The sequence below is a fragment of the Micromys minutus genome (genome assembly GCF_963924665.1).
Source record: "Micromys minutus genome assembly, chromosome: 10".
In the NCBI taxonomy this organism is placed as follows: domain Eukaryota; kingdom Metazoa; phylum Chordata; class Mammalia; order Rodentia; family Muridae; genus Micromys; species Micromys minutus.
Genome location: NC_137979.1, coordinates 62,887,998 through 62,903,246, shown reverse-complemented (window position 1 = coordinate 62,903,246; position 15,249 = coordinate 62,887,998). Strand labels below are relative to the sequence as shown.

At 49.9% G+C, this 15,249-nt stretch overlaps 1 protein-coding gene across 1 annotated transcript; it reads right to left on the bottom strand.

Moving 5' to 3' along the window:
• Positions 1-13,952: 13,952 nt before the first annotated feature.
• Positions 13,953-14,351, bottom strand: LOC308425062 (small ribosomal subunit protein eS12-like; the record flags this gene model as incomplete). The annotated part of the gene is made up of 1 exon (XM_080922261.1): positions 13,953-14,351. One exon carries the CDS (start codon positions 14,349-14,351, stop codon positions 13,953-13,955), a length of 399 nt encoding a protein of 132 aa, XP_080778387.1.
• Positions 14,352-15,249: the final 898 nt, after the last annotated feature.

Sequence of the window (15,249 nt, the reverse complement as noted above, 5' to 3'; positions counted from 1 at the left end):
ATCGAGTCCGGGCGCGGGCGGCGGGTGGGCGGCGGCACGTCCCGGCAGGTCCAGGTCCAGTGCCCGCGACGCCGCGACGCGCCCTGCTCCTCAGTCTCGGCGGGCCGCGGCTCGGACGCAGCCCGGGTCTGAGGCGGCGACGGCGGCGGGCGGCTGGGCGCGGGGCCGCTCCACTCTCTCCGCCTCAGGCTCCGGCTCGAGCGGGCCCGCGGCGGCTGCGGACGGAGCGCGACGGCGCGGGGACGGCCTGTCACGGGGGCGGCCGGGGTGACCCGGCGGCTCTCAGGGCTGCACGGCGACACGGACGGCGACGGCGGCTGCGGCTCCCGGGGCCGTCGCGCTGAGGTGCGGAGCTGCCACCGCGGCCATCTTGTTGCTCTAACTGACAAGAACCCCCCCTCCCCCCGCTCCAGCCAGACGCGGCGCTCGCGCCCCCGGCCCCGCCCCGCGTGGGCCTCCAACAGGAAGTCGTACCGGCCCCCGGCACGTGACTCCCACCGCATCTGCATACCGGAGGGCTGGATGGCCAATCAGCGCCCTGATCCTGAGCTCCGCCTCCAGACAGTACTCCCGATCCCATTGGTTCGTCCCGAAAAGACCACGCCTCCTTCTTCCTCCCTTAATACCCGCCCGCGCTGTGGTCGCCCAGACCGCGCGGGGAGCGCGCGGGGTGGGAGTTGCGCGTTCTTCACGCGCCTCGGACGCGCGCCTTTCCTCGGAGCTGGCGCTTCTTCCTGACCAGTGCGGAGAGCCGCGCGGAATTCTCCCGTGGCCGCTTGCCTTCCCGCTTCTGGGCACCGTGACTCCGCGTTAGCGTGCGCACCAAAGGGCCGCAGACTCAGTTCTGTGTAGCCGCCTCTGTTCTCCGGTTCTGCGCCCCTCCGTGTCCCGGGTTTGCTTGGCGTTTTCGCCCGGCGGCGCTGGCCCTCTGCGCAGCGGCACCCTGAACCTGGCGCACGCACCGGCGCGCCTCCGGCCCGTGCCGTGCACACGCCCTGTACCTCCCCACGGTGCACACACGTACGTGCGCGGGCCGCGGCCTAGAAGCTCGCTGCGCGCTCCTGGCTTTAGCCTCCCGGCCCCCTCCTTCGCACTGCGGCTCCCTGGGGATTGCCCCGCTGTGAGCCAAACAATCCGGGCTGCAGAAACAGCCCCCCGGGAGGTCAGCTTTCCCCGCAGCTCCCCCACCTCACAGCACAACCTGCCCATCCCAAGCCCTGAGCTACGACTACACACCCCGCTTTTCCTTCCTGGCTCTCGGTAGCCCGCGGTGATCCTCCATTCCTTGACTCCTCCTCGATATACATATACATAATAATTCGCGAAGGGTAACGTCCGAAGCCCTGTGCTCCCTGTAGAGTCCTTTTCAAGTTTCGGTTCTAGCCGCCGGAAGATCTTGAAAGCTCGAATTTTTCTCCATATTCATAGAAGGTGATGGAAGGAGCCTAGTTCCTCTCCATCACCACCACCCCCGACCCTGCTGTTCTGAAAGATCCGTGATGCTTCTGAAAGTTGTCGGTGCTGTAAGAGGCCATTCCCTGTCTATGTGTTCCCGTCTGGAAGAAGAGACAACGCTCTGGTACCTCCGAGATGCGGTTTTGCTGCAGCCAGTGTCATGCTTTGAAATGTTTGTGGAGGAAAGGGACACAACAGACTTCCTGCTCTCGCTTCCCTTCAGGGTCCCGTGAGCTCCGTACACCTCTTTCTTTTATATTTAAGCCTTCGGATCGTCAGATTCACTTACTCCCGAAGTCGTTTTCAAACGTCTGTTGTGTATTTTTCATCCTGAAAACCCACATCCTCTAGAAAGATCTGATGGCAAACGTGGCTCACACAGAGACTTCTGCCTTTTCTATTCAGCATTTTATTGACTTTAGTTTAATTCTTGACTGCTGCGAGCCTGAATCTTTTGTGTGTCTCAAAAGTACAGATATTATCACATGATCCAGGAAGGAGCACAGATAACATCCCGCAGATACACAGCATGCACTAGGTAGATTGCTAAATCCATGAGGGGCCCAGGGTCTGGGTGGAACAAGACTAAACTTCAGTTATTAGGATATTGAACCAAAATGACATCATTTAGCATTTGTCCTTGCCATTGACTTTGTGACCATAACCTTTCCTCTCTTCCTGCTTGCTTTGTTATCATCCCCTCCCCTAGAGCTTAGCCTGACACAGTAAGGATCTTTTCCTACCTTAGATATCCAAACACCAGCAGAAAAGGTGGGCCATATCATTTGAAATGAAAATTAGACTCATAGTTTGGTATATGGACCTGTGGTGGTAGAAAGAATATTTGAGGAGCGGGAAGTGTGGGTCAGCATTAGTGTTTGTCAAGCATGTTCAAAGCACATTCGTGTACACTCGCGCACACACACACACAAAATTTAATTACGTACTAGTTAGTAATTTCAGTGCTAAGAAAGCAGAAACAGATTCCACTGGCTCATTCTCCATTCTGCCTAGTTTAATTAAGTTCCAGGCCAGTGAGAGATCCTGACTCAAAAGAACAAAGGCTGGTCGTTGCGATGCACACCTTTAACCTCAGCACTCCAGACAATGACGTGAAATCAAGGCTAGTCTGGTTTTGTGTAAGCTCCAGGCCAGGCAAGGCTACACAGTGAGACAAAACCGAAAACCAAGGCAGACGATGTCTGAGGTTCTCTGACCTCCACACACATGTACGAGCACACAATATACAAAAAAAAAAAAAAAAAAAAATACGATTACCTTCCATGAAGCTCATGGAAGGACACTGAAGAGAGAAACAACAGCAAGCAGCCGGGAGACACGGGAACCTGGAGCACTGTGTTATCAGGGTCTGCAACAGCTCAGGAATAGCTGACTGGTGGGGGCAAGTCTCAGAGAGCAACTCATGCTGCTGAAGACAGTGCAGCTCTGAATTGCTGTGAACCTTCCTAGAAAGTAAGGCAGGTGACCTGGATAGCAAGGCCATGTAGATGGCCCTGGCGCTGGCCAGGAGCATATGAGAATGTCAGTGGAAGTCAGAGAGGATGCACTTGAAGATGACTGTGGTGTGCTGAAGGACGGACCTGTGGGCAACGGAGACGAGGCTGCATATGGTCTTAGCAGGTGGTGGGTAAAGGCTGAGGCAAGGGTCATGTTGAAACTGAAGCCTTGGGTTTGCTCAGGTCTACCTCAGAGACTCAGTGTAAGATGATTGGCAAGTCACAACGAGCAGGTCATCCCCACAGGATCCTGAGCACTTTACAGAGCCCACTTGTCTGAGCCCTGTGATGACAGGCAAGTGGCTTAGGGGTGCTGCCATCTCTCTGGTTCAGTTCCACCAAACTGGTGATCTAGTATACCCAGGAGAGAGATAAGGAGATTCAGGTTTCAGGCTTTCTCTTAGAGGAAGGAGAGAGATTTGCTGGCAGGCTGGTAGGCTTCCAGTGGCTTCTTTGCAGCTAGGGTGCTCAAGGATGGGCCTTCATGTCACAGCTGGGAACTCCCAGTGTTGCTGTCTGAACTCACTCCAGGCCAGCCTCTTCCATCTTAATACTCACGCTGAGCCAATATTTGCAAGAACTCACACAGACCAAAACCAAATAGACATCTCAAGCTCGGCCGTCTGCCCGCCTGAACTGATGACAGTCTGCATCAGACAGGGTGTGGTGAATATAAAAACAATTTTGCCTCTTTGTTCTCCATTTCTTCCTTGGCCCTTTTCCGTTGCCCCTTCCCCCTTTCCCTGTCCGAGTCTTAATGTAAACTCAGGCTGCGCAGATGAGCCAGGTTCTGGTCACTGTGTAGGTCACTGTGAGCTCACTGTGTGGCAATCTTTTTGCCTCACCCCTCTGAGTGCTGGGGTTATAGGGGGAGCTGCCATGCCTGTGTGGGGTTTGTTGTTGGTTATTCACTTCCTTCCTCAGCTTTGTTTTGGTGTTGGTGGGAAGATAAAACCTTTATCTTTAACTCAAGCTGGCTTTAATCCCTCCATCCTCCTGCCTCAGCCTTTGAGTGCTGGTGTTACAGAAGAATGCTTCCATGTCCATCCCCACTGTTGCATTTGTAAATAATGTCACATTCTCCCTTCAGGACTTTTCTGACCCACTGTCACAACTTCTCTCTTCAGTGCTTCCGTGGGGTGGTTCTTGTCACGCCAGGGTCCTGGTGGCTGTGATGAAACACCATGACCTAAAGCAAGTTGTGGAGGACAGAGTTGATGCGTTTCATGTGTGCCACCTCCCTCAGCCTCTAGTGTTTTTGTCCCTCGATGATAAGAGCTAAGCAGGAAGCAGAGCCAGAAGGCTGAGCTGAGGGACAGCTCAGAGCCCTTCAGGTTCCATCCCTAACATCACAGAAACAGAAAGGAGAGCGCCATGGGGCTGGTTGGGGCAGCAAGAAGACTAAGTGCTTAAAGCTGCTCTAGGCAATGGCTTCCTAGGCTGGATGTGGTAGAGGATCAGAGCGAGGACCACATGGCTGTTCAGACAATCATCTTCACCCACTTGTCCTCCATTTGTCCTGAGTTTCCTCCCGTTTCCGTCCAAGCCCTGGTGACTGCTTGTGTCTCTCCCTCCCTCTCCTGCTTCAGCCTCCCTCTCCTGACTGCCCTTCTATACCAGCATGGGCACACAGTAGGTATTTAATAGCTACTTGTTGAAGGAAGAACAAGGGGAAGCTAGAGTTGCACAGAAGCCACCATAGCACAAATGGAAGCATTCCGGAGAGCCGGAGAGCTAGGCCACTATCTTTACACCAGGCGATGGGTTCCCACGAGGGTTCTGGGAGCAGCACTTGGTGGGCTTGGTGGGAAGTGCTTGATGTTCCTCCTGGTGCCTACCACTGTGCCTCTGTTACTAACACACATGCGGGGGGGGGGGGGGTCAGCCTTCAGTGTACATCCCTTCTTGCCCGTGGCAGCTCCTGTAGCTTCTGGAGTGATTATACAACCAGAAGTGCAATGCTAGTCCCTCGCTGTGATTGACTGACTTTGTGTGTGCTTTGTCTGTGTGTATGAATGTGCCTTACACGTTTGCTTGGTACCCTCAGAAGCCAGGAGAGGCTGTCAGAACCAGAGTTCCAGAAGGTTGTGATCTGCTCTGTGGGGACTGGGAACTAGACTTGGTTCATTTGCAAGAACAGCAACTCTTCAGCCCCCTCCTAAAGTGTTTTAAATGGTGCCAAAAGAGGCTTGACAACCTGAATACAGTCTCATGTTGGAGAGAGCCAAGTGTCCCAACTTGTTCCCTGACCTCCACATGAGTGTTGTGGCACACACACACACACACACGTAAATGTAATGTAAAAAATATAAGAACCAGCAAGATGGCTTGGTCAATAAAGGCACACGTCACCGAGCCTGAAGACCTGTATCTGATCCCCAGGCCCCACTGATGGTGGCAGGGGAGTATCAACTCCAGAAAGCCATGTCAGAAACATACTCCCCACCACAACACAAAAATGCATGAGATAATTAAATACAATTTCAAAACTAAAACTTTAAAACTATTGCATATGCCCAGGCAGAGGGCTGATGTTTTTATTTCCCATAAATATCTGCTCAATAAATGCAAAGGAACACAGAGTTTCCCTTTGGTTGTTCCCGGTGGTGTGACGCCAACTCCAGTGCTTGCTGAGCTCTGGCGGGGCTGGAGTCCTGCCGGCTTCCCCTCTGCTGTTCTAGGAAGTGTCTGGTCGATTCTATGGGAGCAGAACAGTATCTGAGTGGTGTGCTGTGGAATCTCCAGTGTGTGGCACACTCCAGGTGTTCGAAAACCATAGGCTCACCCATGCATATGGTATTGAGGTGGAATCTGCCAAAATGACCTCAGAAGCTGGGCATACTGGAACTCTTCTGTAGTCCCAGAAATGGGGAGGTGGGGGAAAGAGAATCAGGAATTCAGATTCAACCTCAGCTACACAGTGAGTCCTTGGCCAGCCTGTAGGCTATGTGCGAGACTGTCTCAATAAACTAAACACCGTGCCGGACAGATGGCTCAGCAGTTAACAGCAATGGCTGCTCTTCCAGAGGGAGGACCTAGGACTGATCTCAGCATCCACATGATGGTTTTCAGCCATCTGTAACTTCATTTGCAGAGGATTCCATGCCTTCTTCTGGCCTCCATAGGCACCAGAACACACACAGCCCGCAAATTTTCAGGCAAAACTTGACACACATCATGTAATAAAAGGTAACCAAAACAGATAGCCAAACAAATGTGTTGGAAGGGAAGGGGCATATGTTAGGCAGCAGGGCAGGAGTGAGGTACTGGGCTCCAAAGATGGCAGTTTGGGTGACAAGTAGATTTCTGAAGCAGTTTGCAGAATGATACCTGTTTGACCTCAGACACTCAGAGCTTCAGATACTTCCTGCTGGAACCAGTGTGCTGAGAGGACCAGAAACCTCACTGGCTTGTTGGAGCTGCCCAGGCTCTACCTTCAGTCAGTTGGTGGTCTGGGTACGGGGTCATCACACTGTGTGCCAGTCTTCTGGGTGTGCATGCTGCATCACCACCAGGGACAGGTCTTGCTGGTCATTAGGCCACCCATGTCCCTTCTAGAACACAGTCTTAGTTAGGGTCTTACTGCTGTGATTAGATACCTTGACCCTTAGTTAGGGTTTTACTGCTGAGAACAGATACCATGACCAAGGCAACTCTTATAAGGACAACATTTAATCAGGGCTGGCTTACAGGTTCAGAGGTTCAGTCCGTTAACATCAAGGTGGGATCATGACAGCATCCAGGCAGGCATGGTGCAGGAGGAGCTGAGAGTTTTACATCTTCATCAGAAGGCTGCTAACAGAATACTGCCTTCCAGGCAGCTGGGATGGGGGTCTTAAAGCCCACACCCACAGTGACACACCTACACCAACATGGCCACACCTATTCCAACAAGGCCCCACCTTCTAATAATGCCACCTCCTAGGACAAGCATATACAAACCATCACAAATGCAGTCTTTGTTTTGGAACCATTACTGATATCTGCCCGGTAGGAGCCAGGCTTCAAGAGCCAGTATCCTTTAAAGAAGAGATGGAGATTTGCTGAAGGCTCAGTCTGCCTCTCAGGAGGCAGGGCTGAGTCCCCCACACATTTGCTCCTCGCTGTGTGCATCCCAATAGCTCAGACATGTATATTCTGCTGAGTGTTCATGCAAGTGTTCATGCACATGTGGCTAGAGCCAGAGGAAAGGAGAAGAAAAATATAAGCCCAGTGACATTCAGAGGTTGCCAGGCATCTAAATTTGGAATCTGGTGTGATCTGGAGTCAGCCAGCGGTCCTCTGCATTCGTCTCAAACAGCCTGGGCAGGGTTCCCAGTGGCTAGTTGTCAGACCACGGGTATAACATGACACTAGACCAAGGGGGAGGCTAGATAATGAAGTTCCCACCCCATCTTCTCACCATAGTGACCACTTGTCTGTTTATTTGAGTTTATTCTTTCCAAATAGAAAATAATGAAAATATAGAAAGTTGGGAAGACGAACAATGCTCCATTGTCTCTGGCTCTGAAAGATGGCTATGTTCACAAGAGTATTTCCAGTTGGGTGTGGTGATGTGTGTGTGTGTGTGTGTGTGTGTGTGTGTGTGTGGTGGAGGGAGGAGGTCGGGAGTTAAAGGCAAGCCTCAGCTATATATAAAGCTTACTTCAGACTGGGCCATATGAAAACCTGTCTCTAAAAGCAAACAAGCAGCTGCTGGTGGTATACATCTCTGATTCCATTACTCAGGAACCAGGAGAAGGCAGATTTCTGAGTCTGAGGCTAGTTGATCTACATAGTGAGTTCCAGGCTAGGCAGGACTACCTAACATGGTCACCTTCCAGACTCCTGTCTTGGCATAGGTTTTAGAAACCGTTGAAATGAGGCAGAGGCAATGGCTCAGTAGATAAATGTTTGCCAGTCAATTCTGAGGACTAGAGTTTGGATTCCCGGACCCCACATAAATGCTTGCTGGGAATGCCAGCCCACTTATAATCCCAACCCTCGGGAGACAGAGACAGGGATCCCAAGAAGCTGGCTAACCAGAATAGCTCAAGCAGTATTCACTGGGTTCGGTGAGAGACCTGCTTCAGTAGGCAGAGACCATGCCATTGACCTTGGGTCCTCACACACCCACATATGTGTGTCATACACACAAACCTCGAAAGAGGCAAATACAGCACACGTTGTTTTGAGCACTGTGGGGAAGAGAAGCTTGTTTAGTCTAAGAATAAGGACTATTTCATGGGTTGGAGAGATGACTGAGCAGTTAAGAGCAGTTAGTGCTGTCGCAGAGGACCAGGGTTTGGTTCCCGGTACCTCCATGGCAGCTCACAAGTGCCTGGAACTCCAGTTCCAGGGGATCTAGTGCCTTCTGGATTTTGTAGGCTCCAGCACGCACGATGCACATAAACTCACACGAGTGAATACACACATAAAATAAATAAATCTTTAAAGGGCAGCACCCATAATGACTGGCACATCACAGGCGGTCACTCAGTGTCTGGGGAGTCTGCAAGTGACGCTTTTTCTGTGATGTCTGCTTTGGCTGGAGTCCTGTGTGCCTTAATCTGTGATCTGGCTGCTTTGTTTCCAGGGCCTAGAGAAGGTGCTCAATAAATCTCAGGGGAAAGGAGTGGATAGCCAGATCAGGCCAGCTCCAGTTTCAGTGAGAGGCCCTGCCTAAAAAATATAAGGTGGAGAACAACAATCCTGATGTCAACCTCTGGAACACACACACACACACACACACACACACACACACACACCATTGATCCAGCTCTGCAGAGAAGACATAACACACCACGTTAGAAGCAGTTCCCCACAGGAAGAGGAGAGCAGAGCCTTTTGACAGCTCCACCTGACAGGGTACTTACTGTCCGCAGAATGACGGCACAGAACTCAGAGATCCCCCTGTGCCAGCTCTGCTGTTCACTAGCCAGCAGAGCAGGAAAAAATATCTCTTCAGATCTCGAGGGATCAACTCAGACTCCTTTGCCCCAAGACTTACATGGAAAGATCCATTGGGGCACAAGCAGATCTTTGTGTGCTGGTTTCAAACATGTCCCTTGACTGGCAGCCCATACAATGGGCCTCTGTGTTTGTCCCCAGAAGACAGCATAGATCTATAGCAATGACACATGCTTTAATGTTTGTTTGTTTTTTTTCCCCAAAGCACCAGACCTAAGATGTCAGCAGAGTTCTTTCTGGAGCATCATGTACTTATCACTAAAAGACCTTGTTATACATTTGTCCTCAGGGCTGTGGTGGCATCTTTTCACCACCTGGAAGGCTGTTGTCCCTTTTGTAGCCTGCCAGGATGCACTGCAGACTAGAGGCAAACCAAGGATATAGGAAGTGACTATCAGCATAGGTGCTTTCTCTGGGCTGGTCGGCTACCAAGTGCCTGGAGTCCAACTGGGACTCCAAGTGCAAGAGCTACCAGGGAAGAGGCATCCACTCTACATGTGCCCAGCCGGGAGCAGGCTTTGCAAAGCGTAGAAAGATCACAAGGAGGTTCCCGGAGCTATTGATAAAGGACCTGCAAAGAGAAGATTCTCACCTACTTGTGATAGGAATGTGGATGCATGAAGGTTTCAGGCATAGTCAGGGTTCCAGCAACCCTTCCATTTGCATCTTGATTCTGCCCATCAGCGGAAAGCAGAGAGGGTGGCTGAGTCAGTGACTGTGCCTTGTCATTTCTAAATCAGAGACAGAGAGACAGAGAGATAGACAGAGACAGACACAGACAATGAGACAGACAGAGAGAGATAGAGATTAACAAGTAAAGCCAACTCTAGTGATTGTGAGGCTGGTAAGAATCAGGACAGGCCTGTTAACTGGAGGCCAGGGATGAGTTGATGTTGAATATTGAATGCAAAGGTTCGGTCAGAGTTCATTCTTTATTGGAGAATCTTGAGCGGTTTTTTCTTTCTTTTTTCTTTTTTTTAAGGCCTTCAACTGAATGGCTGAGGTCTGATGCTGCACCACATGGAGTATGAGCTTTATTCAGAACCCACTGACTTCCACGCTCCTCCCATCCGGGCAGGGATACAGCTCAGCTGGTGCAGTGCTTGCTTAGCATACACAAGAACCTGGGTTTGCTCCCTGGCACCCCATAAGCAAACTGTGCATGGTTGTACGTGCCCTTGACCTCAGCCCTAGGAAGCTGGAGGCAGAAAGATCAGAAGTTCAAAGCCACCCTTGGCTACACAGTGAGTATAATCTGTGAGTGGTGTTTAACCAAACAACTAAATGCCATCTATTAGCCAAGTCACAGTCACATAAAACTAACCAGGGCAACCTCCATAGTGCCAAAGGCCTGCATAGGCCATCTCTGGATGGGTCACTCACTGTTTGGGAACGCCACAGATGATGAACATCTGCCTTTTCGGTGACGTCTACTCTAGCTGGAGTCCTGTGTGCTTTAATCTGTGTTTTGGCTGCTTTGTTTCCAGGGCCTGGACAAGAGCCTCTCACATCGTAGGTACTCAGTAAGTCTCAGGGGAAAGGGATGAATAGGAAAGAGAGCAATATCCACAGGCAGAGCCTGAAACCACTCGGGAGGCGCTTCCACGTGTGAAGCGGCGTGAGATGGCGCAGGTCCCAAGCCCGCTGGCACACAGAGCTGGCCCTGCTCGCTGACATCATCTCAAGAGCTCTTTAATCACTACGGCCATTGTTGTGTTGCGGACTTTTCCTCCCACACAGCAGCCATGACACTTGCTGGAAGTCTGGGGCCATTCCAGTTAGCCGGATTCCCTGGTGCCTGGCACAAACCTACCGGCTCCATAAAGTGCTAAGTGATGGAACAAATCGGTCCGTCTAATTGCTCTCCACAGGAGAAAGTGTATACCAGTGGTTCTGAGGCGGTCCACACTGCCTGTCCCTACACGGTGGGCAGACCTTGTGCTCCTTACACATTTCTGTCGGTCTCTCTCTGTCCTGGGCCTGGGTCTCTGCACATCTCCCTAAATCAGGTAGAGGGCAGGACCTCTTGTGGTTCTGAGTGATTTATGGACACCCACCCACTGTTCCCGGAGTTTTTATATTAACTTAGATTCATTAGATGACTGTTTGGAGAGAGATTAAAGTAATAGAAGTCAGAGGATATTGAGGCTTTCCTCTATTGTAGCTCAATCAATCGTGTCCGGTGTCTCAGGGAGCTGTCATCCCAACCCAGTGAGGGGGTGTCAGGGGGCGGGAGTGAGGAGGATGAGCTTATCCCTGCAGCTTCCCACTGAAGCTGGAAGCCTTCTGAAAGACGAGGCTAAACATCTTCTCCCTCACGTAGCTTCTGGAAGAATAAGAAAGAAGGCCACTGAGGAAGTCCTAGGGTGTGAGGTCACCACAAAGGGGGCCCTGACATCTTCATTTCAATTTGGGTTTTTACAATGTTTTTAAATTTATCGTTTTTTTTTTTTTTGTGTGTGTGCACGCGTGTGTGTGCATGAATGTGTACAAGCATGCATATGTGAGTATTTTTGTGTGTGTATGAGAGAGAGAAAGACAAAGACAGAGAGTACATGAGAATATGTGTGCATGCACACACGTGTGTGGGGTACCCTTAGAGGCCAGAAGATGGTGTTGGATCCCTTGGAGAGTAGTTGTGAACTGCCCAGTGTTGGCACTGAGACCTAAATGTGGGTCCTTCGGAAGAGCAGCAAGCAGTCTTAACCTCAGAGCCAGCTCTCTAGTCTCCCAATTCGAACTTTTTCAGGTTACATTTTTTGGAATAGCACATTTTGGAGCTAGGGAGATAGCTAAACCTGTATAAACCTGCTATGCACATAAAGATTAAATAATAACATAAACAATACACTCAGCATAATAATGTGTTTTAGAATAGCCTTTCGCAAAACAATTAGGCAGGTTAATGCACACCTTCCCAATGCATCATTACACAGCCACTTACTGTTTACAAAGCCGTAGGCAAGGAGAGAAAGAGAGAAAGCACAAACAAAGGTGGAGGGCTCAGCGGGTAAAGGCACTTGTTCTAATGGTCGCATGGTAGGAGAGAAGGCTTGCTATGGTGTGTACCTGTGCACGGGCGCACGCACACATAGAATAACAAAGAATACAGGAAACATACGTAGTAGGGCTTCTTAGGCATTTGCAAGCCCTGTTTACCCAAGACATTATATGTCTGTGTCTATCTATCTAATCTATATCTATACCTATATATGCCTACATATACCCACATATATATCTAGATCTAGATATACCTGCAACCTCAGGTATATAACATAGGTATACAATAGGGCTGGTGAGGTGGCTCGCTGGTTAAGAACACTTGCTATTCTTGCAGGGGACCCTGGTTCAGTTCCCAGCACCTATAAGGTAGCTCACAACTGTCTGTACCTCCAGTTCCAGGGGATCAGATACCCTCTTCCAGCTTTCAAGGGCACTGGATGGGCATGGTATACAGTCATAGACGCAGGCAAATGCACGCATGTACAAACACACACACAACCTTAAAAAATTATATAAATAAAATAGCTATACAAACCAAATGTCTACTTGAAATAAACCTAAATAAGTGCATTTGAAACAATTGTTTGATATATATGTAATTTTACTATTTGTTTTAATTTTTAAATTTATTTTATGTGCCTGAGTGTTCTGCCTATATGCACATTAATTATATCTAAACATATAGAAGAAGCTAAAAGAAGAGCCTCCCTGTCTCAGGATTCCCATTGCTGTGAACAGACACCATGACCAAGGCAACTCTTATAAAGGACAACATTTAATTGGAGGTGGCTTACAGGTTCAGAGGTTCAGTCCATTACTGTATTGTGGGAAACACGGCAGCATCCAGGCAGACATGGTGCTAGAGAAAGAGCTGAGAGTTCTGCATCTTGTTCCAAAGGCTAACAGGAGAACACAGTCTCCAGGCAGCTAGGACAAGGGTCTCAAAGCCCACCCCCAAAGTAACACACTTCCTTCAACAGGGCCACACCTCCTAATAGTGCCACTCCCTGGGCCAAGCATCTTCAAACCACCACACTCTCCAAATGCTAGCTGTTGTCCCTGTGTAGTGAGATTATTTGTAACTATTCTTATCATAATATTTTTAACACGCGTGTTATTATGATTGTGTGTGCTCCAAAGCTGTGAGCAACCCTCCCCCCTCTGTTGAAGCTGATTATCTAGACATCTAGACATCGTTGGAAAGCTCACTAGTGGAGAGTCTTCCAAGTGAGACAGACACATCTGCGAGTAGGTTCAAATAAGCTCTGCGGGTTTGAATGCCATCCCTACAGAGGTTCTAGAACAATGACTAAACTGATCCTCAAGGAAAGCTATGGAACAACCATGTCTGGGGCCAGGGCTATGATGTTAAATGTGCCGTGTGATGGTTGATCACAACTGTCAAATCTGATGAGGTTTGGAAAGACCTGAGAGATGGGATTCTGGCCTTGCCTTTCAGGGATTTATTTTCTATCGTGGTTAAGTTAATTGAGGTGGGAGATTCATCCCAACTGTGGGTGAGACAATTCCTGGATGCGAATTTTGACCTGTACAAAATGGTAAAACAAAGCTATGCACCAGCCTTTGTGGCTTTTTTCCTCCCGATGGTGGGGGTGATGTGGCCAGTCACTCCAAGGCTCTTGCAGCCTTGGCTTCCTGCCGTGGAGGACCCCACACTTCCTCTGAGAACCAGGACAAACCCCCTTTATCCACGTTGCTCTTTGTCAGAGGACTTTACCATGGCTATGGGAAAATAAACTAAGATGAGCAGGAAGAGGAGGGAACCATCAAGGGGAAGGGTGGGAGAGGAACAGGCAACTGTGCCCAGGAAGCAAGGACAGAGAACATTCCAGAACTGAGTCATAAAATCAACTTCATGCTCTGTGATAAAAAGGGCTGGGGGGTGGGGTTGTTGTTGGTTGGATTAAGTAAGTAGTAAGGCTTGGGGGTGACCATCACTAGAGAGATTATTATTATTATTATTATTATTATTATTATTATTATTACATGAGCCAAAATTTTATTTATTCATTTCTTCCATTTGAAGTACTCCCCGATGACATCCTTAGCCTGAGACTCTTTGCCATAGTCCTTAACCATTATGCAACTGCAACCAACAACTTTCCTTGGTTTCCCCTCTCGATAGATTTTACAGAGGCCGACCCATTCCCCTAGTTTCTTGTTGTCGTCAACTTTTATCAGGTGGATTTGGTGCTCGACACACAGCGCCTCCAACAGCGTGACATACGTGGGCTCGTCATGGTTAGATGCAAACACACAGAGATGGGCTTGGCGCTCGTCTGAGGCTTTGGCAGCTTCGTGTATGCCACGTGCCAGGCCGTCGTGGACGAGGGCACTCTTCAGCATCTCCTGTAGAGCCGTGTTGACGGCCATTACAACTCTAGCAGCTATGCCTGCCTCGGCCATGGCGGTGGATGGCGGTTGACACCGAATCTTGAACACACCGCAACTTGGCAGGGGAAAAGCACTAGAGAGATTTAATGGTGACATCTGTGAGCATGGTGGGTCATAGCTTACGATGACAGAGCTAAGTGTTGGTGCTAGAGAAGGCTTTGAGGATACCTGTGATGGTAAGACTCCCTGAGGGAGGCTCAGAAAAAGCCTAGGGTTTAAGCAAATAGACAAAAAGCTTTGCACTTCTCCAGCTCAAACCCACTCCCCAGAGATGTAGAGAGAAAGGCACGGCCCAACAGAGCCTGAGAATACAGGGGTTTTCCTCTCTCTCACAGAATGATTGGGCTGCGGATGTAGTCCAGTGGATAGAGTGCCAGTCTGCCGTGTGCAGAGGCCTGGGTTGGAAATTAGCTGTGGTGACGCACATCTGTAATTAGCCTCCGGGGACGGAAGGTAGGAGGACTGGAAGTTTGAGGACATCCTCGGCAGCACATGGATTTCAGGGTTGGCCTGGATACGTAAGATCCTATGTCAAAAGGCCAAATCTGGGTACCGGAGAGATGGCTCAGCTGATAGAACACTTGCAGCTCAAGTATGAGAACCTGACTGCTAATCCCCAGCACCCAAGTACAACCCAGGTCTGGCAGTGAGTGCCTGTAATCCCAACCCTGGGAAAGCAGAGACTCCTGGGTGCTCCTTGCCCAATCAGTCCAGCCAATCAGTGAGCTCCAGGCTCGGCGGCAGACCCTGTTTCAAAAAGTAAGGTGTCGAGCCATTGAGAAAGACATTTAACATTGACCTCTGGCCTCAACAATGCATAGGGACACACAGTTCTGCATGTTCATATGTGAATACTTGTATTCACTATACTACACACGCACGTGCACACGCGCGCGCGCGCACACACACA